Genomic DNA, 25,599 nt, shown 5'->3' on the forward strand with positions numbered 1-25,599 from the left:
TAGCTGCCTCCTCCAACTTCTTAACACATTACGTCTACAACTTTCCTATTCTTTAATTCTACTTTGGAAAAAAGAGATATGATCACATAGTCGACTAGCTCATTTAGGGAAAAGACACGAGGAACTCTGTCCAAGTTTCCTCCAGGAATATTGTTGTCACATTTGTGGTTTGCTTCTAGAAAATTGGTATGTGAGTTGATGTACATTTTTCACTATTCCTCAAGCGTGGTTTTTGTTGTTGTTGTTTTTAAGGGACGGGTAATTTAAGAGGGGGTCGGCTATATCAGAGCACCTTATTTTTGTTGTTGTTTTTTGTTTGCTACATAGGAAAGTCCATCAGCTTGATAATGGAGGAGAACAATGACTCCATGGAGAACTCCCGGCAAGGCCCAGGGAGGAACAATGCTGTGAAGTGTGGGTGGCTGAGGAAGCAAGGAGGCTTTGTCAAGACTTGGCATACCCGGTGGTTTGTGCTCAAGGGTGATCAGCTCTATTACTTCAAAGACGAAGATGAAACCAAGCCCTTGGTAAGTAGGAGAAAATAAAAAGCACCGTGGGGCTTAGTAGCCTAAGAAGTGGTGAGGTTTGCTAGAAACTGTTGGAGACTGGCGTCAACTGAATCTCCCTGGTTCTCCTTCAGTTCACTGGCATCTTTCACACTTTTACTCTCTGTTTACTTTGGTTCAAGAGGATAAACTTGCTAATTGAGGCCAAGAGGCAAATTATACTTGTTGAATATTAATTTTGACTTTTACTAAGCTGGACTGAAATATCTGAGTTCCAGAGATCTCATAAATAAATTAGTAAGAATATCTTGGAAAGGTACTCAAAAAAATAAAAAGAATATTTCATATTGGTATCATGACAGTTCCAGGGCATTTCCATACTTGTTACTGATTTCATCATAGCAAACCAGTAGGGGACATGGGGGTTATCGTATGAAAATATTAATGGACCTCTGTTAGAAGATATATGCTGTAGCCAAAGCATCTTTCCTTTTCTCAGGAGCAAGTTGAAAGATTTGAAGGAAAACTGTAAGTGCAACTTTAATTTCTGAGACACTGTCAATATCTGTTAGACACTGTCAATATCTGTTCTCTGGGAGCTTCTCTGTGCTTTAACTCGAATAAAATATGGATGTAGCGCTAAACCCAGACAACGTTGATACATCCAACCAGCATATACAATATAATCCCCTGGGAATAGTTTCTGTGTTTCTTTGTGGTTTCTTAGTGGTCTTTTAGTTGCTTGTTTACTTCTCATTTCCTCAGCCACAGATCTCTGGATTGCAATTAGAGAGGAAAAATTCTCCATCCTTCCCTGTAGCTACTACAGGCTTTCTTAGCTGTGATCATTGCTTATCAATTGATGAAAGAAGATAAGAATGGAGGCATTCCCTCTGTGTTTTTCCTTCCTCTGCATTTGTAAAATACATAGTAAGAGAAAAAATGTTTTAGAGTAGTTTACAAAAACATCCCTAATGGTATGTTCTTGGGGCTATTTTCCTTGTATTAAAATTTGAGAACTTAATTAGGAAGTTGGATCAAGGCTCTGCTTTAGTATTTTAAATTCCTCAGACATAATTTAACAAACTTCTCATTAGTCTAACTGAATTATTAATACATAAAAGTAGCAATGAAATTACATTCTCCACTCATTTTTTGAAATTTCTTTTTTAGCATACCTTTACCAAGGCCAAGCATTTGACTAAGAATTGGTGTATATATATTATGAAATGCTTAAAATGTGAGGTAGGATTAGCCTCATGTATGAAGAAATCAATGCTTAGGTATAAAGCATATTACCCAGAGTTAGATAGTGGTGCCATATTTGCCTCTAGTTAAGTCCGAGTTCATATGTTCTCATTCAAAGATCTCATAAGTAAGTTAATAAGAATATCCTGTATTGGTGTCATGACAGCTATAAGGCTTTTCCATAAGGACAGGGAAGCATGGCATGCTGCAGTCCATGGGGTCACAAAGAGTTGGACATGATTGAGCAACAGCAATGACATTCCTTTCATCATAGCAAAACAGTGGGGAATGTGGGAGTTATTATTACAAATGAAGAAACCGTGGCTGAGATATGAAGCACCATCATATAGAGATCAGAGGCAAAGGAGTCTTTTGTTTGTTATCTTATACTCTAGAGTTCTTTTCTCATGGTGCCTTGTTTTATACTATGTAATACAGTAAGGTATTATCTTGAACATAAACTTATTTTTACCAAACTCAGGTTAATGTAAAAACAAGTAGAACATGGGGCATTCATTAGGGAAACTTTGATATCGAGAACCATGTTGAATACAGAAGGAGAAGGATGAGTAACATTCAATATTTTATCCTATGGACTTTAGTTCTGGCATGTTTTGGATGGGCTGGGTTGTTAATCAGAATGAGGACAAATTAAATAATTAATTAGGTCTCATCTAGAATCTAAACAAAGGATTAGGGGAGCAAACAGAGGTTTTAGGAGCTGAGCGACTGGAGAACTAAAAGCAGACTAAACAATCGTTCTGACTCTTTGGTGAGTTCAACATACCTTCTAGTAATGAAGATTGGCTACGATAGATCAAGATTGAGCTCAATGTTTCTAAACTTTGAGAACTTGCAGATGTCAGAGAATATGTACATGAACCCCTTAAACTGTTCAAAGAGGATATTATCAAATTGCCTTGGTTATTGTCCTCTGTGGCGTTTCTAGGAAGATTGACAGAGTCACAGATAGTATTCTGTGCAATGTAGTTATTTTGATAAAAAGTTGGAAATTTAAATAAGAATGCAAAAACTTCTGATCAATTCAAATGAAATTGCCTCAAAGTGAAAATTAACTTAATTCATAGTATTTCTAAGATAAGCAGTATTTTGCTATTAGTATGTTACTAGTATTTGTAGACATAATATGTGAAACTACCAAAATAGACTTATATTGATAAGAAAATGCTAATTCTTATACAAATGAAACATAGATTACCATTATTCCTATACAAAAAAGTTTTCATATTTTTTCTTCCTTATTATTATTTGTTAAAGATTTGCTGTTAATAAAGTATGATAATTTGGGATGAATAACTTTTAATTATTATTCATTTTTGGACCATCTTTCATGTAAGCACCAGGAATTTTGACATTGTACTTTTAAATTTTAATATTTTGCACTGATGTTTAGACATGTACACATAGAATCAGATGAAAACAGCAATGTCTATATCAGAGGACAATTTGTAATTTGAAAGGACTGTGTATTTGTCCATGAATGGATTAATTTCTTACTTTAAAGTGAATTCTTTAAGTGAGAAATAGATGCCTGCCTGACACATTGTAAGTGCAAGGCACATTTTCGGATGAGTTGGTGAGTCAATAAATGATATCTGTAGCCAAGCAGGGTTGGGCCAGGGCCAGGTGCTATAACATGGACTATTCTCAGCTTCATATATCAAAGTCATAACCTCTTTCTCAGTAAGGTTTAAATCACATTAAAAAAATCCTGTAGTGACATATCATAGAGTAACTCTAAAACATTCAATAAGTAACAATTGAAAACCTTGGGAAAATGTTAAAATAGGGAAAAAATGGTATAAAACTCCTCACTTTATAGATAAAGGATGCATGTGTGTTTGTGTGTGTGTGAGAGAGAGAGAGAGTGTGTGTGTGTATCAGCCAAGAGATATTGTTGGTGAGTAGCAAATAACAAACTGAAAATCAAATTTCCTTGCTCCTGATCCTTCAGGAGCTGAAGTGTTCCTTCAGCTTAGCCTTTTGCCTGCTCACAAATCCTCAGCTTTTCTTTAGATTTGTTTTCAGTCAGAAGGACTATTTTCAATATGGGCACCTCCAAGCCTAAGAATGCCCTTGGCCTTCATATTTTTTTGCTGAGGGCTATTTCATTAATACAGGAAACATCACTAATGAAATGAAAAAAATTTACTCTTCTGAGCATTCCTAACCAGCTGAAAAATTTCAATAAACTTAACCTGAATTGGTTTTCCTCTTTTTTAATAGTATTTCTAAAATGAAAGTATTAAAATCCTCTAAGTATGTGTCCCTCCTATCCTAGTTTTAAAAAGCCTATCAATTCATTTTAGTGAAACTTTCTCTGAGTTTCTCAACTCAATAAAGAGAGTCAAGCTCCATCATTATCCTTGTTATTAAAAACTACACATCTGTTGGGGGAAACATGTAAATAGAATTATAATTGTGACAGACTAACACGTAAGCGTGAAGTACTCAGAAAGTGCAGATATAACTAGTGCCAGGGCGTGAGTGATGACTGGCTAGAGGAGTTGAGGGAGGCTGTGCAAAGCAGGAAGTGACCCTTCCCTAGGATGTTGAAGACTGGTGGGAATTTTCCAGGTACCTAAACTGGAAAGAGGAATCCAGAGCAGAAGAAAGGCTTGGAGTTATAGAATAGGTATCCAATTCTTATAGAAATTCATTTTCGCAGAGTTCTAGAAGCTGTAAGTCCAAGATCAAGATGCTTCCAGGGTTGGTTTCTGGTGAAGCCTGTCTTCTTGGCTTGTAGAAAACTACTTTCTGTCTTCACATGACCTTTGCTTTGTGCATTGGAGAGTGAGAAAGCTCAGGTGTCCCATCCTCTTCCAAAGACATGAGTCCTCTCAGATTAGCCCCATCATTATGGCATCATTTACCTTGATTATCTCCTTGTGAAAGTGACCATACAGATGGAAGGAAAACTTAATTGAGAAAAATATATTCATTACCATAGGTTTTCAACATAGTCGGTGTTATGGACTGAATTGTGCCCCCCTCCGTAATTCACATTAAAGTCCTAGCCACGTGGAGGATTCGGATTTTAATGTGAATGGTGGTGGGTGGAGGGGCGGGCACAATTCAATCCATAACACCTAATATGTTGAAAACCTATGGTAATGAATATACTTTTCTCAGTTAAGTTTTTCTTCCATCTGTACAGTCAATTTTCATGTCTACTAGAACCTAGTATATCTGATCTAGTACATTATAGACTTAATCAGTTAAATTTAACATTGATGTACCATGTTCTTATTCAGGTTGCACCTTGCTTCCTAAATATTCCACAATCTGGGCAAGTCTGGGAGCTTAGAAAGTCTCTAAATGGACCCTTGTATTTTCTTCTTGAGCAAAAGGCGAAAGCATCTCTAGGTTCTCCTTTCTCTGGGGACAGTACTTTTTTGTAAAAGAGACTTTCCAGCCTGTAGCCAGGCTTCCCCTGGCAGTATATTGGAGTTCTACCTCAAAGTGTAAGTGTTTTATATTTAAAATACATCAAACTCACTCCAGAAACTCCAGTGTTTGCAATTATCATGGAAACAGATTTTATTTGGAACAGATTTTAAAAATAAAGTTGATTTTGTTGTTCTTGAAAAAACCAACAGAATAGTGATGTATGTAGCCAATGTTTGAACATACACCACTGTATCCATAATGTCTGTTACTCACAGGCCACTGCTGTAAGCATTTTATATACTATATTTTTTAAAATATTTGTTTAATATGTTTTCTATTTTTAATCTTTAAAATAAAGTCCTATTTATACAGAGAAAAAAGTTTAAAATTATGCTGTACATAAGAATTTACTTAAAAAGAAATCTTTCATCTATCTTGCGTACCCCTAGGAGTTCTGGCTAGCTACGAAAAATGTTTTAAAACATATTTTAAACTAAGCTTATGACAATATCTGTATGGCTATTTTTCATTAATAATCATGACTATGGCCTTATAGATATTATAACAGAGGGGATGAAGCTGAATCATAGATAAAATGTGATTATAAAAATAAAGCAGTTATATAGATTTTGTTAAATGAATCTAGTGATAAATTCCTAGTGCTTTTTGGGAACAATCTGCTTTACTTCTATCCTGAAGTATACTGTTACTTAAATAACTGCCGAGTCTCAAGTTTGGCCATCCTAGTGAATATCTCTGATATACCTTGGGTGCTAGAACTTGACATATCCTGGAAAGCATCGATTTTTAGAAGCCAGCCTGAGACTCCTGATAAAATGACTAAAATCCAAACAGGCACTAACCCAATTAATCTAGTCTAGACTTCCTACAGCAGATATTGATCCAGTTGTGTGGGAAGGTTTTTTCTGGACCTGATGAAGATGACACTGTGTTAGATCACAATGGATTTTCTTACCTTAAAGAACAAAGTGATTTTAAGTGAATTATAACCTGAATCCTGACTTCTAAATGTGCAAGAATTGATTACTGATTTAAGAGTAAACTCTTAATTTTATATATCTAATGAAACGTGAGTTAATGAAATCTAGAAATCTTTAAGGTAATTGGTATTCTCTGTTAAAGTATATGAGCCAGAAGCAGCCGAAGTGCTGATTATGTGGGTAAAATAATGCTGGAAACACACATAACTGACTTTCTGTATGCGTGTGTGTGTGTGTGTTAGTTGCTCAGTCATGGCTGACTCTTTGCGACCCCATGGACTGTAGCTCGCCAGGCTCCTCTGTCCATGGAATTGTCCAGGCAAGGTCTTCCTGACCCAGGGATCGAACCCACATCTCTTATGTCTCCTACATTGGGAGGTGGGTTTTTTACCACCTGAGCTACCAGGAAAGCCCAGCTGACTTTTGGTGTAGCATCTAAGTCTCTTGGCATCTTAAAAGATACATAAGAAGGATTTGTGTGTCATCATAAAATTTTAGGAACTCTTACCTCTTTCCTAGAAATCATATCAAGGTAGTGTTATTAGTGGTGAATGTTTTATTTTGTTATTGGCTGAGTAATTTTTTATTGCTTATAGAAGTCACCTAGGCATGGCGTTTTATTTGAGTGTGGTTAAAAACATAGGCTTTTGAGTCACTTTATTTGGGTTGAATCTTGATTCGTCTACCAAATAACTATGATATATTAGGCTGAATAAGTTGGTTTAAACTTCAGTTCATTAATCTGTACAATGGGAAAAGATTAGTACCTACCTATAACATTGTTAAGAGGTTTATGTGAGATAATAATTTATGTAAAGAATTTTAGAAAGCAGTAGCATATAGTAAATATAAAATAAATGTTAGCTATTTTTATAACATTAGTTTGACAAAAAAGAATTTATTTCTTGAGATGGTCATACTCATCATTCTTTCATTTGGTTTTTTTCAACATATATTTATAGATTTCTAATGTTCCTGCAGTTATTATGCTAGACTCTAGAAACAAAAGATGATATAACTGTTACTATAAAAAGATAGACCTCCCCAAACAAACATAAACAAACAAACAAGGATTTAAAATGAAGTTTCTTTCTTTCTCAGGTGAAAGTGCAAAGTGATTCTTAGTGAGGAGGTTTGCTTCAAATAACTGTTTAGAAACTTAAGCTTCTAGTGATTTTGCAACTTTACCTTTTGGCTTTGAAATTTATCATGGGATCATTTCCTTTCCAGTAATCTAGAAAGAGTATAAAATAGACTACTGCATAGAAGGATTAGATAGACCATTCGGAGTGGAAGTGCCTCTTATCACTTCTACTCATGTTCCGTTAGTTGGGACTGGGTCACATGATCATGCCCAACTGCACAGGAGGCTGGGCATGTACCCGCTTTATCCTGGGTCAGAGAACACGGGTATGGAAAAAGAGCTAGCTGTCACTGCCACAGATGATCAATTAATACTAAAAAATATCCATAAAGATGGCATTCAGTTTCAGTGGCTGTTATAGTCAACTGCAGTTACCGTACGATGTAATGAGTATTTAAATAAAGAAAGTATATATATGTGTTAGTATACTGTAATGGTCTTTATCTTTCTGGCTTACTTCACTCTGTATAATGGGCTCAATGGAAAAAAAATAATAAAATAAATAAAAAAACGTATAGAGAACATTTAGGAAGCAACAGAAAGGGGGCATCTATAACCACTTCAAGGTTCAGGGAGAGTCTAAAGAAGATATATTTAACCCCAGAAATGAAGGAGAATATAACATTATTATAAGCGGTTTGGTTGATATATGTGTCAGAATTAAAGGTGTAGGTCATGGCCCTTTGGTAGATGGTTGACAATTTGATAACTATAATAATGGTTAAGTATTTCAGCACCTTAGAAAGGAGACAAGCAGGGATGAGAGATGAATTTGGAGATGTAAACACAGACAAGTCTGTTACAAGTCCAGTAAGCATTGCTAGAGATTGTTTATTTTATTCTGAGACCTTACATTTCCCCTTGCTTTTATGTGCATATTTTTCTTGGTTTATTGGATTTAGAGCCAAACAGTGAAAATAGGGCTTATTCTACGTGCATCTCACTGTTAAGGCATCCAAAATGTTCACCTATCCAAAAAGGCCTCCTCCAACAGTTTTACAGTTCTATCTGTTTGTATTGTTTATTATTTTGTATAGTGCAATAATTGCAGAAAAATGATTGGAAAGCGACTTGCCACAAACACTTGGCCTTCTATCATCCATTATTACCTAACCATGAATCCCATCAGGTCACTTTTGACTGTAGGAGGAAGAGTGGAGAAAATCTGTTGCTGCCAGAAAGGATACTTAACGTGAAAGAGCAGCAAAGAATGTCTTGGATGAAGGGAAATTGATGGATGGGCATGGTGGGCAGAGAAATCAGTGAGAGATTTCATCCTCATACTTTCCTCGGAATTGACTTGGTCCAATGCAGACATTTCTCTGGAGAGTGGTTGAGCCCAATTGTTTTGTTTATAGCGTCTTGTGTCAGGCTGCCTGTGTTCAGCCTAGATTATATCACTAGTGATGGGCCTGTGGTAAGTTACTTGTTGTTTACTTGGATAAGTTATACATCTGTAAACTATGAGTAATAATAATACCTATCTCATAAGTAGTTGTTAGCATCCATGAAATGATGTTTCTAGAATACTTATTCAGTACTTGGCCACATGTTAATCACTCAATGTGTGTGTGTAATCAATCACTCAGTCATGTCCAACTCTGTGACCCCATGGACTGTAGCCCACCAAACTCCTCTGTCCATGAAATTTTCTAGGCAAGAACACTGGAGCAGGTTGCCATTTCCTACTCTAGAGGATCCTCCTGACCCAGGATCAAACCCATGCCTCCTATGTCTCCTGCATCGGCAGATGGATTCTTTACCACTCTGCTACCAACTGTTGTTGTTTCTGCCACCACTGCCACAGTCAACATTATCATCACCAGCATCATTTTCATCATCTTTTACCATCAGAATACTCTGACACAGCAGTTTAGAAATCAACATCTATAATAGTACCTTATTTATTGTATAACAAAATGGAAATGGTATATGATCAGCCATTGTAAGTAATGCTAACATCGGAGCAGACGATAACTTGTTTTCCCTTGTGATCTATGCTGCCAATACACTGAATTTAAATGGATTCTCAAAAAAAAAAAAAAAGGCTAATGCTAAATTCTGTAGTATGTCTTTTCTCTTTGTTTAAATTACTTTTGGGGCCCCTTCAGAGCTTACCAAAACGATTTTGATGACAGCTCAGGAGGCTTGAAGGATTCTTTTTGCAAAACTGGACCGACCCAGAGGGAGGCAGCCTTAACTTTCTCGTCTCACTCACAGCACTTATTTCTGAAGAACAATTTAGAAAGAGAACTACTGGAGTTGAATCCCTTGAGTTCTGCTTCTAACATTTACTTATTGACTGAAGGCTTTTGTGTTTGTGATGGAATTCAATAAGTAGAACCAGATAATCCATATGCTGTCTCATTAGCATAAACTTAGGTTTATTTCCATCACCCCAGCTAGTGGAGAAGAGAATTTAGCAGAAAAATTAATGGTTGGAAATGTAATTTGAATGTTTATATTTTTAGTGTTTAGAGTAATATATTTTAAAGGGTTACTTTTTCTCCCCCCAGTATATAAAGTATTTCATAGCTATTTGCTATTTATTTTCTTTCAGATTTCTTTTGAGCACTCAATCTTTCTGTCCCTTCCTCTTTAGCTTTATTCTGCATAAATTCCAATGGTCTCTATTTTCCAATGTTATTTCCATATGTTTATTTATTCAGTGACAATCAATTGTAAACTACACAAATTATAATTTATGAAACATTTTGTATCAATTTTTGTGTAAAAGGAAGCAATCCTGGTTACTTGAATTATTATTCTTGCCTTCTGATTTTTGGTTTCTTTCCCTTAGCATAATATTCTCAAGGCTAATCCATGTTGTATCTGTATTAGCACTTCATTTCCTTATATGGCCTAATAATATTCCATTGTAATGATATACCACATTTTATATATATCCATTCTTCAGCTGACAAACATTTGGGTTGTTTCCCACTCTGGGGCATTTATGAATAACACTGCTGTGAGCATTTATGTACAAGGTTTTGTGTAGTCATACATTTTCATTTCTCTTGGTTATATACATAATCGTGGGTTTGATAGGATATATGGTAACTCTGTGTTTAACCTTTTGAGGAAATACTACCATTTTTTTATTATTAAATTCCAATCTAATTTAAAACTCAGGCCTCATGCTTGATTTAAATCTCATTTATGTCCCTCTAAGAATCAGCCTGCCAATGCAGGAGAGGTGGGTTTGATCCCTGGGTTAGGAAGATGCCCTGAAGAAAGAAATGGCAACCCACTCCAGTATTCTTACCTAGGAAATCCCATCACTTAGCAACTAAACAGTAACAACACCACACCCTAACCCTATGCTTGCCAGCTGTGATGGCTTACCTCCTATAGAGAGGAAGCTCAGGTAGACTTTTTCTCCCCTCTCTCCAGCACTGGGTGTGTGTGGATGTGTGTGTGTGTCTACACATGTGTGAGGACCATGAATTGGGTACCTTTTTCTTCTCTTTGACATCTCTGGACTGGCAGGGAGGAAGAATAAAAATGGACAAATGCATCTCTTCCTAAGAGCCTATGGCTGTAAGGAGACTACAGGGCCATCTTGGTTATTCTTGTTTCTCTGGCTAACTTGTGGCTGTTTATGAACATCTCGACCACTCAGGATGTTGGACATGGGTCTGCATCTTGTTCTCTTTTTTTCACCCTTTAGCTCTCATGGGCAGTACATTCATAGCTTCTTGCTCCTAAGAGCTCATTACCAGGGAAGAGCTGCCTTCCCTGCTTAAACTTGAGCTCCTGGATATCCAGGCATGATCATCATGATCAAAAAGTTCAAGTTTTTGGAAAAACCCAAACCACCTTTTTGGCCCACCAATATATTTTAACTGTGTTAAATTATTTCTTTCAAACTCTTTGTTCCTGTTTGTGTCATAGTCATAGAAGAGCTTAATGGAATCAGTTCAATGTATCAGCAAAACCCTCAGCTCAGCTTTGTGAACCTATTCAGTTCAGTTCAGTCGCTCAGTCATCTCTGACTCTTTGCGACCCCACAGACTGCAGCACTCCAGGCCTCCCTGTCTATCACCAACTCCTGGAGCTTGCTCAAACTCAGGTCCATTGAGTCGGTGATGCCATCCAACCACCTCATCCTCTGTCATCCCCTTCTCCTTCCACCTTCAATCTTTTCCAGCATCAGGGTCTTTTCAAATGAGTTAGTTCTTCGCGTCAGGTGGCCAAAGTGTTAGAATTTGAGCTTCAGCATCAGTCCTTCCAATGAATCTGTATTCCTACTTAAATTTGTTTTTTTAAGTATGGGATCACACATGCCTAAATAATGTTTCATCCCTCATTGAAATTAAAAAAAAAAAAAAGATCAGATAAGTAGATGCACATCTTCTACTTGGCCTACCTTGTGATCAGTTTTGAGAAATTGTCAAGTAGGTGACTAGAAGGAAGAATTGAATCCATAGATGTGAGCTCACTGACCTAGATATGGGTTGGATATGCAATAGTCCTGACCTTACTTGCCATGGACACTGAGTATTTGAATAAACCAACATAAATTGCCAACATCCACTGGATCATCAAAAAAGCAAGGGAGTTCCAGAAAAACATCTATTTCTGCTTTATTGACTATGCCAAAGCCTTTGACTGTGTGGATCACAATAAACTGTGGAAAATTTTGAAGGAGATGGGAATACCAGATCACCTGACCTGCCTCTTGAGAAACCTGTATGCAGGTCAGGAAGCAACAGTTAGAACTGGACATGGAACAACAGACTGGTTCCAAATAGGAAAAGGAGTACATCAAGGCTGTATATTGTCACCCTGCTTATTTAACTTATATGCAGAGTCCATCATGAGAAATGCTGGGCTGGAAGAAGCACAAACTGGAATCAAGATTGCTGAGAGAAATATCAATAACCTCAGATGTGAAGATGACACAACTCTTCTGGCAGAAAGTGAAGAAGAACTAAAGAGCCTCTTGATGAAAGTGAAAGAGGAGAGTGAAAAATTTGGCTTAAAGCTCAACATTCAGAAAACTAAGATCATGACATCCAGTCCCATCACTTCATGGCAAATAGATGGGGAAACAGTGGAAACAGTCGCTGACTTTATTTTGGGGGGCTCCAAGGTCACTGCATATGGTGATTGCAGCCATGAAATTAAAAGATGCTTACTCCTTGAAAGAAAAGTTATGACCAACCTAGACAGCATATTAAAAGGCAGAGATAATACTTTGTCAACAAAGGTCCATCTAGTCAAGACTATGGTTTTTCCAATGGTCATGTATAGATGTGAGAGTTGGACTGTGAAGAAAGCTGAGCACCGAAGAATTGATGCTTTTGAACTGTGGTGTTGGAGAAGACTCTTCAGAGTCCCTTAGACTGCAACGAGATCCAACCAGTCCATCCTAAAGGAGATCAGTCATGGGTATTCATTGGAAGGACTGATGTTAGAGCTTAAACTCCAGTACTTTGGCCACCTGATGTGAAGAGCTGACTCATTTGAAAAGACCCTGATGCTAGGAAAGATTGAGGGTGGGAGGAGAAGGGGATGACAGAGGATGAGATGGTTGGATGGCATCACCGACTCAATGGACATGGGTTTGGGTAGACTCCGGCAGTTGGTGATGGACAGGGAGGCCTGGTGTGCTGTAGTTTGAGGGGTCGCAAAGAGTCAGACACGACTGAGCAACTGAACTGAACTGAACATAACCCTAACTTGACTGTGTTATTTAGCATTCAGAAGCTTCTCCAGGGAAGGCCAGAAACATCAGCTGTAAGACTCTAATACATTTTCAGACAGTTTTGCAGTGCCAAAATTCCTGTATCTATTTTCGAACCTTTTTTCCTAGTTGTTTTAATTTTTTTAATGACTAGACTTAAGACTTACATTTTCCTTTAGATTTTAATGAGAAAGTTGACATCCTGTAAATTTCTGTGTTTTACAAAATACATAGTGCTGCAGGAGCCAAAGGTTCCTCCTGTGTTATGGACTTAATTCTTCCATTATGGAGCATATCATCCTGACTTAGTCAGTTTTCTCAGGACTTCCTCTGTTAAATGAGGAGATTAATCTGATGGCTTCAGAGCTGCTCTTCGATTCCAGGTTTCCAGAAGTTTTCTTAGCCCCACAAGTGCAGCTGCTTTCTAGAAATTAAACTTTCATAATTCTTCCACTGAACTAATCCTTTTATTTTTTTCCCCAAATCTTTACATTTGCCTATAAAATATGCGTAGAATATCCACAAATATTTTGGAACTGGGGCACTTTACCTTTTAGCATACTGGGGAAAATGAGCTGTCCATTTTCCAATCAGGCAAAGATTTCACAAATGTTCCAAGTTTTATGTGTTAGTTTGCATCTTGAATATTTAAACAAAAATCTTCACTGAAGGCAGTTTTAGTCATTCTCACAGGTATAACATAATTCCACATCTAAAATACTCACTGTTTTCAAAATTTCCTCTTTGAGATGTCATCATTTTATATGTAATTGTGATAAAAATACAATGTTTATTTAAAATATTTTTCTCTTTTTAATTGTTTAAAAATGATTGATGATGTTTTAAAGATATAAAGAATTATTTTGCTCCCTCTGAAGCCTTTTCCTTCCAAAATTATGAGATGCAAAACTCATGAAATAGAAAACTTTGCTGGGTTTTTAAACATGCATAAATCATTCATCAGATTGTCGTTTACTGTTTGAGATTCTATCAATGAATTCCTTTTTCAAAGCATAGACTGTGAAATTCTCTGTGTCCTTGTCCAAAACACTTACAGAGGGGAGCTCAATTAAATATCAGGTATTCATTTATAAATCTTGTAATGCATCATAATATTACTGGGTAAGGAAACTCAAATACGTATCTGTCAAAATACATAATATGAACTGAAAGTTGCAACATATTTTAATTAAGACATTATGAATCACATAATTTGTTTTGATCATAGAAATAATTATTGGCAGAAACAATATTTGTTGCCTTTCCAGATTTACACATCTCTGATCAGTTATTTTAATAGAAGTTTCATTTTTATTTCTTTTTTTTCCATTTATTTTTATTCTGGAGAGGAAATGACAGCCCACTCCAGTATTCTTGCCTGGAAAATCCCATAGACAGCAGAGCCTGGTAGGCTGCTGTCCATGGGGTCGCAAAGAGTCAGACACAACTCTAATTGCTTTACAATATTGTAGTGGTTTTTGCCATACTTTGACATGAATCAGCCATGGATTTACATGTGTTCCCCATCCTGAACCCCCCTCCCACCTCTCTCCCCATCCCATCCCTCTGGGTCATCCCAGTGCACCAGCCCCGAGCACTTGGATAAAACTGGAGCCCATTATACAGAGTGAAGTAAGCCAGAAAGATAAACACCAATACAGTATCCTAACGCATATATATGGAATTTAGAAAGATGGTAACGATAACCCTATATGCAAGACAGAAAAAGAGACACAGATGTATAGAACAGACTTTTGGACTCTATGGGAGAAGGCGAGGGTGGGATGATCTGAGAGAACAGCATCGAAACATGTATATTATCTAGGGTGAAACAGATCACCAGCCCAGGTTGGATGCATGAGACAAGTGCTCAGGGCTGGTGCACTGGGAAGACCTGGAGGGATCAGGTAGAGAGGGAGGTGGGAGGGGGGATCGGGATGGGGAATACATGTAAATCCATGGCTGATTCATGTCAATGTATGACAAAAACCACTACAACATTGTAAAGTAATTAGCCTCCAACTAATAAAAATAAATGAAAAAAAAAAAAGAAAGAAACATGTATATTATCAAGTGTGAAACAGATTGCCAGTCATTTTTATTTCTGACCTGTTCTCCCCTCTTATAGATTGGGAAATAGGAATATGCTATCTCAAGTAGTTCAGTAATAAAGAATCTGCCTGCCAAATGCAGGAGACGTGGTGGGTTCCATCCTTGGGTCAGGTTGGGAATGACAACCCACTTCAGTGTTCTTGCCTGGAAAATCCCATGGATAGAAGAACTGGTGGTCTTTAGTCCAGGAAATCACAAAGAGTAAGATATGACTGAGCACAATGCTATCCTTGAGGGCTTGTATTTGGTAGCATTTCATATAACTGATACTTTTCTAACTTTTGTTTTGATGTATCTCTGAAAATCTCAGATTTTCTCTTCTGAATTATATTAGTGATTTTACTAAATGCTCAGGAACTAATATAGTAATTAGCTTTTTTATTTTAAAGTGAAACAAAGTCAAGCCCCAATTCCTCAATTTCAAATATTAAAGAGGCAGTTAAAAATAATTTCAGGTAATAAAAATTGAAGGTATTTTTAACAGATAATGTGACTCTAGCTTTCCAGGGAGATGAAAGGAGGCAAATTTTTTGGGTGTGTGTATGGTTATGTGTTGTGTCCTTTGTTCACTATCCTATTTATATTATTATCTCATTAATTCTTATAGTACTATTACACTCTATGCAGTTTTTCTGTGTAAGACTGAGCTTCATAAGGGTTAAAATAATCTATGTTCCAAAGATAACAAGTGGCAGAACTGGGCAGAACAGTGAAATAAATAATAAAAGAAGGTCAGAAAGGAAAAAAAAAAAAATTGTTCCTAGAAGGCGAACAGGATCTAGACTAGAGTTGAGATGTTTTTGAACAGATTTATTTATCAAATAAGGGAGAAAAAAAAAGAAATGGATGTATAGGAATGTAGTTTGCATGGGATCCTGATGAAGAACCCATCATTTTAAATAATGATGACAATTTAGAGGCATCCTTGAGTTCTAGGAATTAGGTTAATAACTTTTAATTTCTGTGAAGAGGTCCTAGGATAGGAGATGTTAGCTTCTGTAGATGATACCTGGCAGCTTAGGACATGTCCTCAGAGTGTGCAGCCAAGATGGGATAAAGACCCTGCTAAAACCCACCTGCCTATTTTCAGTATTCAATGTTTATAGTCATTCATGAAAGGAGCCTCTGTTAGCTGTGTAGGCATTTCCGGGTGGTCCCCACTTCTAGTTATTTCATGTTATCCTGCTCAGATCCATTAACACCGCCTGACATAAACCTGAGTTTTATTTCTGGCTGTCTTTACAAACTCATACAATGAAGAGACTTCATGGACAACAAGCAGATGTGATGTATTCTGTTTCCAACACAAGACAAACGTGATACCAAGCAGTGGCTGATGACTGTTCACTGAATTACTATCTGTAAAGTGGAAATGCCTAATCAGGAAATGTACCAGGGACTGTCTTCTTAGGCATGTGACAGGGTACTGGGAAGAACATGTACTAGCTTGTCAAAGCCATTGCCCATTGAGGGCATTTTCACTGGTCATCGCGGTTCCCACTCATGGGTTCCCACTAATGGGTTAAAAAGAATAATCTGGAACATTTGCCGACATTAATCCTCATCCCTCTCTCACTCCCCATCCCCGCTTCCCAACATGAGAATCCCTGGAATCAAACACCGAAAAAACAGAATGGAGAATGAGAAAACAGCAAGACAGAGATGCAGAGACAAAAAAAGAAACTCAGAAATTCAGGGAGTCATAAACTGTTTCTCCAGTGAGGGATGAGGATCAAGTCTTTTGTATATTGGGCCAAGAACAAACTAGATGCAAAGGATAAAGAGATAATTGGCTCTTTTTCCTTCTAGATATTCCCCATGCTAGAGCATTTAGTACCTAATTCATGTTGCCAGTGATAATTAATTAAAAAAATAACATCATCTAGTAGATCACATTAATGTTGATAATTTATAATGACAATTGGTTATAATAAGGAAGACAACCTTGTAACACGTAATAGTAACATAGTAAAGAGCTATGAAGGGAATGAATAGATACATAGACAGATAATAATGATGCAGAAATGTGTTGGGGGGACTCTGAGGAGCTCTGATTCTTTATGTCTCAGAGTGTGCACAGAGGAGCATATCCTAGGAGTCATTTAAACTTACTGAACTCATTGGACAAGATGTGGGTCTCACGCTATCATTGTTTATTGTTTGGTGGCATGTCTCCGGCTTCTGTTGCATGGTTTTTTTGCTTGGTTTTGTGGTTAAGCAAACCTGCTTTCTGGAGTGATCCTTAACTTACAGTGGTCTCCCATACTTTTTTTCTTTATAATTACTAGAGTCTCTTGAGGGATTAACTATTTAACCACCTACTTTGTCTCTTTACTCTGTCCCTATCAGTATCATGAACTTGAGTTCAACATGAATATCTAACTCTTCAAAGTATATGGTTATAAAAAATCATTATGAAGAATTACACATTTTTTAAGTGATGACACTCTTACCTGAGATTGTTTTAAATTCATAATGGGGATTAAATCTCTGGGGTTTTTTGTCTAAGTTTGCAAAAACATTAGCCCTATACTTTATTGTCCATGGAAGTTTCTAACTAATGCTTGAGAGGGGGTTATAAAGGCAGTGATTGCCAAAGTATTTGTATCCTGAATACTTGGTCTTTCTTTCTGATCCATAAAGTTTCTTTTAATATTGAGCTGGTTTAAAATTGAAAAACATGAGAAGTTGTCTCTTCTCTAAAGGCCATCAGGTGATATTCTTAGAGGTAAATCACCTGCAAAATAAAGCTTGCAGGTGAAGATAACTTTGTAAACGAAATTGCACTGGGCATATGATGGATAGAGGTTCTGTAAACTCCACCACCTCCTTTTAGCTTCTGTGGGCATTTGCGTGGGGGTGAATTACATTTGATAACAAATGGGATTTGGGTCTAGGAAGGATCAGAGGACCTGAATTTAATCTTAACTCTGCTTACTAAAAACCTAAACCATTAATCTGGAGACTCATTTGCTCATCTTAAAAAGGAAACAACACAAAAAACAGAAGATTGCACTGGAGGATTTCTAATATATTTTTAGCTTGAAATTTTAATAACTGTTGAAAGGCATCTTTTATTATGTTCCAAAATTCTTTTACCCAATACAAAAAAAAAAAAAAAAAAAGCCAGAAGACAGAACATTATAGCATTAGTAAACTTGACTAGGGAAAATACATTTTTATTTTTTATGTTTAATATTGGAGCAAGCTCTTTTTATCATATAATTATGATAATGACCAGTTTGGAGGCATGTCTGAAAACTTACCAGATAACAAATCTGGTTCTTATTAACAACTTCTACACCTCAGGCTAATCCATTAGCAGCAGATGTATACACCTTTCATTTTCTTTGGTTCTCAATATCAAGCTGTTCTCATTTCTGATCCTCTTTTGAGCCTTATAATTCCTCTTTGGATGTAGCTAGAGCCATATCTTTGCATTGAGTTGGTTAGTGAGGAGACCTGCTGTGCTTCAGAGAAGTCAGCTTGACAGATCTTCTTTGTTAAATATATCACAAAGAAACGTTATCTTTTACAACGAAAGTAAAGGATATTGTGTGAATTCTGAGAGAAATTTTACATTTTGTGGTTTTGGTGCCTTTTATAGTGTGAGATAGCCACTGTCAAAATACTTTGATAGAAATACACAGTGCATACTAATCCTGTATGCTATAGAATGCTTTTAAAGTAGATTCAAGAGTTTAAAATAGAAGGTAGATTTTAATTTTTCAGATATTTTCCTTTTAATTATAAGTCTTGAAGTTAAATTTAATATTTTTCAAAGCCATTTTGTAAATTTCCATACCATGCCATATTTGTGTACCAGTTACTATATTTTTTGCATGTTCAGTTTGATTATCTCCTTTTCAAGAAGGAAGAAGTCTCTCTGAAAGCAATGCTTAATATGTGAGTGCCAGAGAATGAATTGTTAGCCCAGAGATGCTAATATTTAGAACATGACTATTTAATGTAGATGAGATTTTAATTCATTTGGAAAGGGAAAGCTTCCTTCTTTCCTCCCGTTCTTTCTTGTTCCTTTCTTCTTTCTCTCGCTTCCTCCTTGTCTTCTGTCTTTAATTAAAATAAACCCTCATTGAGTACCTGCCATCTGGCATGTTTGCCCTCCCAAATAATACATATTATAGTAGATCAAGTTTTACTCCCTACAACCTTTATCAGAATTATCAGTGCACATAAAAGTAGACCTAAGGGTATATTTAAAATTTAGCATTAATACTCTTACTTTTTTCAGTACATTTGCCACAGTTCTTAAAACATGTATAGGAAGAAGTTAAAGAGTAGTGAAATATAAATAAAAATCCTTGGTCTTAGTTTCCACATTTGTAAAATGAAAGGGTTAACTAAAATAGGTTATACTGCCCTTCCCTTGTAGCACCACTAAATGTAGTATTTGCAGTTGTAACTGATTTGCTAGCACTTTTGGGGGACTGGTAATCACACCTCTACCAATGATCACCTGCTTTCCATTTTACCAAAAACTCACATATTTCCATGACATTCAGTCTGGGATTAGGGAGTGAGTCTGGGAAACCAGAATAGCAAGTGTAGTATCAGAGGGCTCAACTTGCTCCTGTGTCAATAAGCTAGGAGGAGTGTCACAAGTTATTGATTAAACTATTAAAGCTTGAGAAAATTTCACTTTTTCAAATATTTCAGTGCATTCAACATTGTCTCTGTACTATGGGCACTCTGACATTCTTCATGGAAAGAGAAAAGGATGGAATTGCAGATAAGGCCCTGAGAATTGACCTTAAGTATAACTTTGTCAAAGGATTGGTGTGAGCATTAAATAGTAGTTGTGAGCTGCTACATATAAGGTGCTTAGCACAGTATATGGCATGTAGGAAATACTTAGTGTATGTTAGTTAATAGTATTTCTAGACCATGAACAACCAACATCCACAAAGACAACAAGCATACATTATTACTAGCTTTACTACCAATTACTTACATCATAGCAGAAGCAAAGATAAGTTTGAAAACCTCTGGCCTAACATACAGTCTAACGTACAATGATCTTAGGCTTGGTTTGTCAGAAGTGGGTCCTCTTCTTTTCTGACTTCAAGGCAGACTTGTCCACTCCATTCCAGCACTCCTTTGTCACTAGGCTGGTAAATGCATTGAAATCTTTCTTAATATAGCATTCCAGGCAAAAAAGTCATTCAGGGTTTTCATGAGAGATGAAATCTACCTACCAGCCTTGCCTTAGATTAAATAGCTATTGAATTGGCCTTCTAATCCACATGTAAGGAAAGGAATCTTATTTTCTGTCTCAGGGTACTTACTAAAATAACTTCCATCTCTTCTGAATACAATCATAAGAATGTCAAGAACTCACTAGAATTCATCATCATCATCAATACTCGTGGTCAGTCTTGTCTAGCTCTTTGGACAAGAGCTACTCTCACGGACTGTATCCTGCCACACTTCTCTGTCCATGGGATTTTCAAGGCAAGAATACTGGAGTGTGTTGCCACTTCCTCCTCCAGGGGAATCTTCCTGACCCAGGGACTGAACCCGCATCCCTGTGTCTCCTGCATTGAAAGCAGATTCTTTATCACTTGAGCCATTGGGGAAGCCAGTCATGGCTTATTCTGTATAAAATATATGGCAAAGAAGTATTTTGTAACCCCACAAAAGTCACCTGTCATTTTCCAATCCATTCACCAATGTCAGTAAGTTAACAAAACAGAATGAAAACATTATTTAAAGTTTACTTAACTGTATACAGATACAAAAAAAGACTAAGTGGAACACAAAATCCATTCATATGAAAGGCAATCATGTAGTCAATGTGGAAAAGTGAGTTTAGGGACTTTTCTGATGGTCCAGTGGCTAAGATTTCACCTTGTAATGCAGGGGGTACAGGTTTGATCCCTGGTTGGGGAGCTAAGACCCCACATCACATATCTCACAGCCAAAAAAATAAAAAAATAAAAGCTAAAGCAGAGATAGTAAAAAATTCAATAAAAACTTTAAAAATGGTCCACATTAAATAAAAATCTTTAAAAAAAGAAAAAAGAAGAGACTCAGCTGACAAACACTGCAATCCTATATACTTCCCTTTTTTAAAAAACAACCTCTTGCCACTTTTGCTCTCTCCTGTGGGCCCAAATCTGCCAAATATATCCATGGTCACTACAACCAACTCTACCTCCTTTTTCACTCAGACTTGGACATTATTTGTCCAACGGACATGAATGAACCTAAAAGAAAGGGACATTGCAGAACCTGAAACTTTGCTCTACTCCAATAAATGGTACAAACTGAACTGTTAACCCAAACACAACAAGGGAATAACCCCTTTCTCAGGTTGATGGAGTACATCAGGCAATGGGAAGCTCCTTTCCTTTCAGACATCCAATATATGAAGATTTCACTAGAAATAAATCTCTCTTGGGCAACCAGAGACACATTGTTTATTTTGCCCGGTTCATTTTGTACCTAGAAAGTGATAGCATAAGGCACTTAACAGTAAACAAATTAGATGTTATTTATAGTTACCTAGTAGGTGTAGGCAAAACCTCAAAGTTCCTTTAAAGAACTAAACCATACTTAGGTTGAGATTCATGGTTTAATTTTCTCACTGAACTTCAGTGTGTAGCATTTGCTCATAAATGCAAATAACCCTGCTAAATTAGAAAATTGGTGCCTTCTTTTCCTGTGTGGTTTATGTAAAAAGACTTTGGGGAACCTAATGAAAAGCTGCTGTTAAATAAATGGTTAGGTAGAGAAATACGAACGAGGGCTATAAAAGAAGTGTAAAACAAAAGCAGGAAATGAAAACAAGCCTCACAAAATGGTTTCAGAGACAGAAATAACTAAAAAAGAAACGTTACAAAGACAAGTGTAGCTTGTGAGTTATATGACTTTTATACAGTGTATTCGTTTCCCAAGAGGTCCAATAATGTCAAGTGTAGGCATCACAGCGCATTTGGTCATGCTGGAATAATTAATACGACGTTAAGGTTGACTTCAGTAATGTGTGCATGCATGTTCAGTCGCTTCAGCCGTGCCCAACTCTTTGCGACCCTATGGATGTAGCCCTCCAGGCTCCTCTGTCCCTGGGCTTCTCCAGGCAAGAATACTGGAGAGGTTGCCATGCCGTCCATCAGGGGAGCTTCCTGACCCAGGGATCAAACCCATGTCTCCTGCAGGTGGGTTCTTTACCACTGCGCCACCTGGGAAGCCTGACAGTAATGACGATCTGACAAATAGAAGAAAGATGCCTTGCTCTGATTTACCATTAAGAACTAACTGTGTCCCAGTCTCCAGCTCCTTTCTGAATGCCAGTGCCTAGTCTATATATAACTACTTCCATCTGGAAACTGATGACACTATCTTTTTAGTTAAAAATCAATATTATTTTGGAGGATTCTGGGAAGATAGTGGAACAGGAAGCATCAGAAATTTGTCTCCCCACCTAGATAGCAATTGTGCTGGCAGAATCTGTCTGATGTAACTATTTTGAAACTCTGAGGCTTGTAATTCCAGGGGAAGGCATGGCCAGTATAAATGATCATGAATATAATTTTGATCAGTTTTAGCTCCTAGCAGAGTAGCAGCTACCCATCACCCACCCCCAGCCACATGGCAGGAAGTTGTGCATATGTTGCAGAAACAACTTGTGTAGAATTTATGGAAGCCAGGATGGGCAAAAAAGGACCCTGTCCTCCAAATCTGGGGCATCTGTTCTCTGATCACTGATTGCTTCTTCTGATCAGAGAATTTCAAAGAAGCAGGCATCCATTGTTGTTTCATCTCCCACCATTACTGCAAATCTCTCAGCTGAAGTGACTTCCAGGGTATTTAAAGGGCCTGTACCCTTTTGTTCCTACCCGTTCCCCTTAGTTTCTCTTTTTCCTTTTTGAAAGCCAGACATTAAAAGCTAGAATATTGAAAAGCAACTGCATTTAGGAAGAAAATTAGAAAGTGATAACACATGCCAACGGAAAATCACAGGCTCAGAAAAGATATGAGAAGACCTTCAGTTTACAACTCAGGGTGATTCTTGGAACAGAGACAACCTACAATAATAAAACAAACAGACAATAAACAAAAAGAGCAAGTTCTAGGGAAAGAAGAGGTTTTGATTACCAGTTACTACATGATCAGATTCAAATGTCCAGTTTGCAACAACAACAACAACAAAAAATTCACAAGACATTTAAAGAAAGTATGGACCATTTAAAGGAAAAAAATAAATCAAGAGAATCTATCACTGAAAAAGAACAAATGACAGATCTACTAGAAAAAAGCAGTTTAAAACAACAGTCTTAAAGCTGTACAAAGACCTAAGGGAAGATGTGGAGAAAGTAAAGAAAATGATATGGGAACAAAATGGGAATATCGATAAAGAGATAGTTCAATTCAGTCGCTCAGTCATATCCAACACTTTGTGACCCCATGGATGCAGCATACCAGGCTTCCCTGTCCTTTGCTGTCTCCCAGAGCTTGCTCAAACTCATGTCCATTGAGTTTGTAATGCCATCCAACCATCTCATCCTCTGTCATCCCCTTCTCCTCCTGCCTTCAATCTTTCCCAGTATCAGGGTCTTTTCCAACGAGTCAGTTCTTTGCATCAGGTGGCCAAAGTATTGGAGTTTCAGCTTCAACATCAGTCCTTCCAATGAATATTCAGGACTGATTTCCTTTAGGATGGACTGGTTGGATCTCCTTGCAGTCCAAGGGACTCTCAAGAGTCTTCTCCAACACCACAGTTCAAAAGCATCAATTCTTCACTGTTCAGCTTTCTTTATGGTCCAACTCTCACATCCATACATGACTACTGGAAAAACCGTAGCTTTGACCAGATGGACCTTTGTTGGCAAAGTAATGTCTCTGCTTTTTAATATGCTGTCTAGATTGGTCATAGCTTTTCTTCCAAGGATCAAGCGTTTTTTAATTTCATGGCTGCAGTCACCATCTGCAATGATTTTGGAGTCCCCCCAAAAGAAAGTCTGTCACTGTTTCCATTGTTTCCCCATCTATTTGGCATGAAGTGATGGGACCAGATGCCATGATCTTAGTTTTCTGAATGTTGAGCTTTAAGCCATCTTTTTCACTCTCCCCTTTCACTTTCATCAAAAGGTTCTTTAGTTCTTCTTCACTTTCTGTCATAAGGGTGGTGTCATCTGCATATCTGAGGTTATTGATATTTCTCCTGGAAATCTTGATTCCAGCTTGTGCTTCATCCAGCCTGGCATTTCTCATGATGTACTCTGCATATATAAGTTAAATAAGGAGGATGACATTATACAGTCTTGACATACTCCTTTCCCGATTTGGAACCAGTCTGTTGTTCCATGTCTAGTTCTAACTGTTGCTTCTTGACCTGCATACAGATTTCTCAGGGGGCATGTCAGGTGGTCTGGTATTCCCATCTCTTTAAGAATTTTCCACAGTTTATTGTGATCCACACAGTCAAAGGCTTTGGCATAGTCAATAAAGCAGAAGTAGATGTTTTTGTGGAACTCTCTTGTTTTTTCGATGATCCAACAGATGTTGGCAATTTGATCTCTGGTTCTTCTGCCTTTTCTGAATCCAGTTTTAATATCTGGAATTTCATGGTTTGTATATTATTGAAGCCTTCTTGGAGAATTTTGAGCATTACTTTGCTAGCGTGTGATAGAAAACCTGCAAAGAAGCCAAGAAGAAATTTTGGAACTAAAATAATAAAATGAATAAAAAATTCAGAGTCATTCAAATGCAGTTTTGACCAGACAGAAGAAATAATCAGTGAGCTTAAATATAAGAATGGAAATTACTGAGCCTGAAGAACAAAAGAAATTCATTACAAAAATGTGAACAAAGCTTAAGGGATCTGTGCCATATCAAATGGACCAGCATAAGCATTGGGGGGATCCTGGAAGGAGAGGAGAGAAAGAGGCAGAGAGAATGTTTGAAGAAATAATGGCTGAAACCTTACCAACTTTCATGAAAGATGTGAATGTAAACACCAGAGAAACTCAATGATGAAGTAAGACAAACCCAGAGAGAACCATGCCAAGACACATTATAATCAAACTATCCAAAGTCAAAGACAAAAAGAATTTTGAAAACAGCAAGACTTAAATAACTTGTCCCGCACAAGAGATTCATAGTTAAGTTTTTCAACAGATTTCTTATGAGAAACTGTAGAGGCCAGAGGAATTGGGTCAAAATATTCAAAGTGCTAAAAGGAAAAAAAAAACAAAACAACCACCTCTTTAGGAATTTTGTACCCAACAAAACTAGCCTTCAGAACAGGGAGAGGAAGTAAGGTGTTCCCTGAAAGAAGAAAGCTGAGGGAGTTTGTTATCACTAGATCTGCCCTCCAAGAAATGATAGAGGGAATTCTGCAAGATGCAGTGGTAGGGCAATAGGCAGTCACTTGAAGTTGCCTAAGGATATAGAAATTTCAATAAAGGAGAAGGATGCACACTGATGTACATCTCATCACAACCTTTATCTTGACATTTTTCT

General features: G+C 37.1%; 1 protein-coding gene across 1 annotated transcript in view; it reads left to right on the forward strand.

Annotated features, from left to right (window-relative positions):
- Nucleotides 1-25,599, forward strand: part of ARHGAP24 (Rho GTPase activating protein 24) — a 539,270-nt gene that overhangs the window by 84,274 nt on the left and 429,397 nt on the right. The window contains exon 2 of the mRNA XM_043448566.1: nt 328-527. Coding sequence (XP_043304501.1) covers nt 348-527 — 180 coding nt within the window. The 5' untranslated portion in view covers nt 328-347. The remainder of the gene's footprint in view (nt 1-327; nt 528-25,599) is intronic.

The sequence above is a fragment of the Cervus canadensis genome, chromosome 26, assembly GCF_019320065.1.
Source record: "Cervus canadensis isolate Bull #8, Minnesota chromosome 26, ASM1932006v1, whole genome shotgun sequence".
NCBI classification, from domain to species: domain Eukaryota; kingdom Metazoa; phylum Chordata; class Mammalia; order Artiodactyla; family Cervidae; genus Cervus; species Cervus canadensis.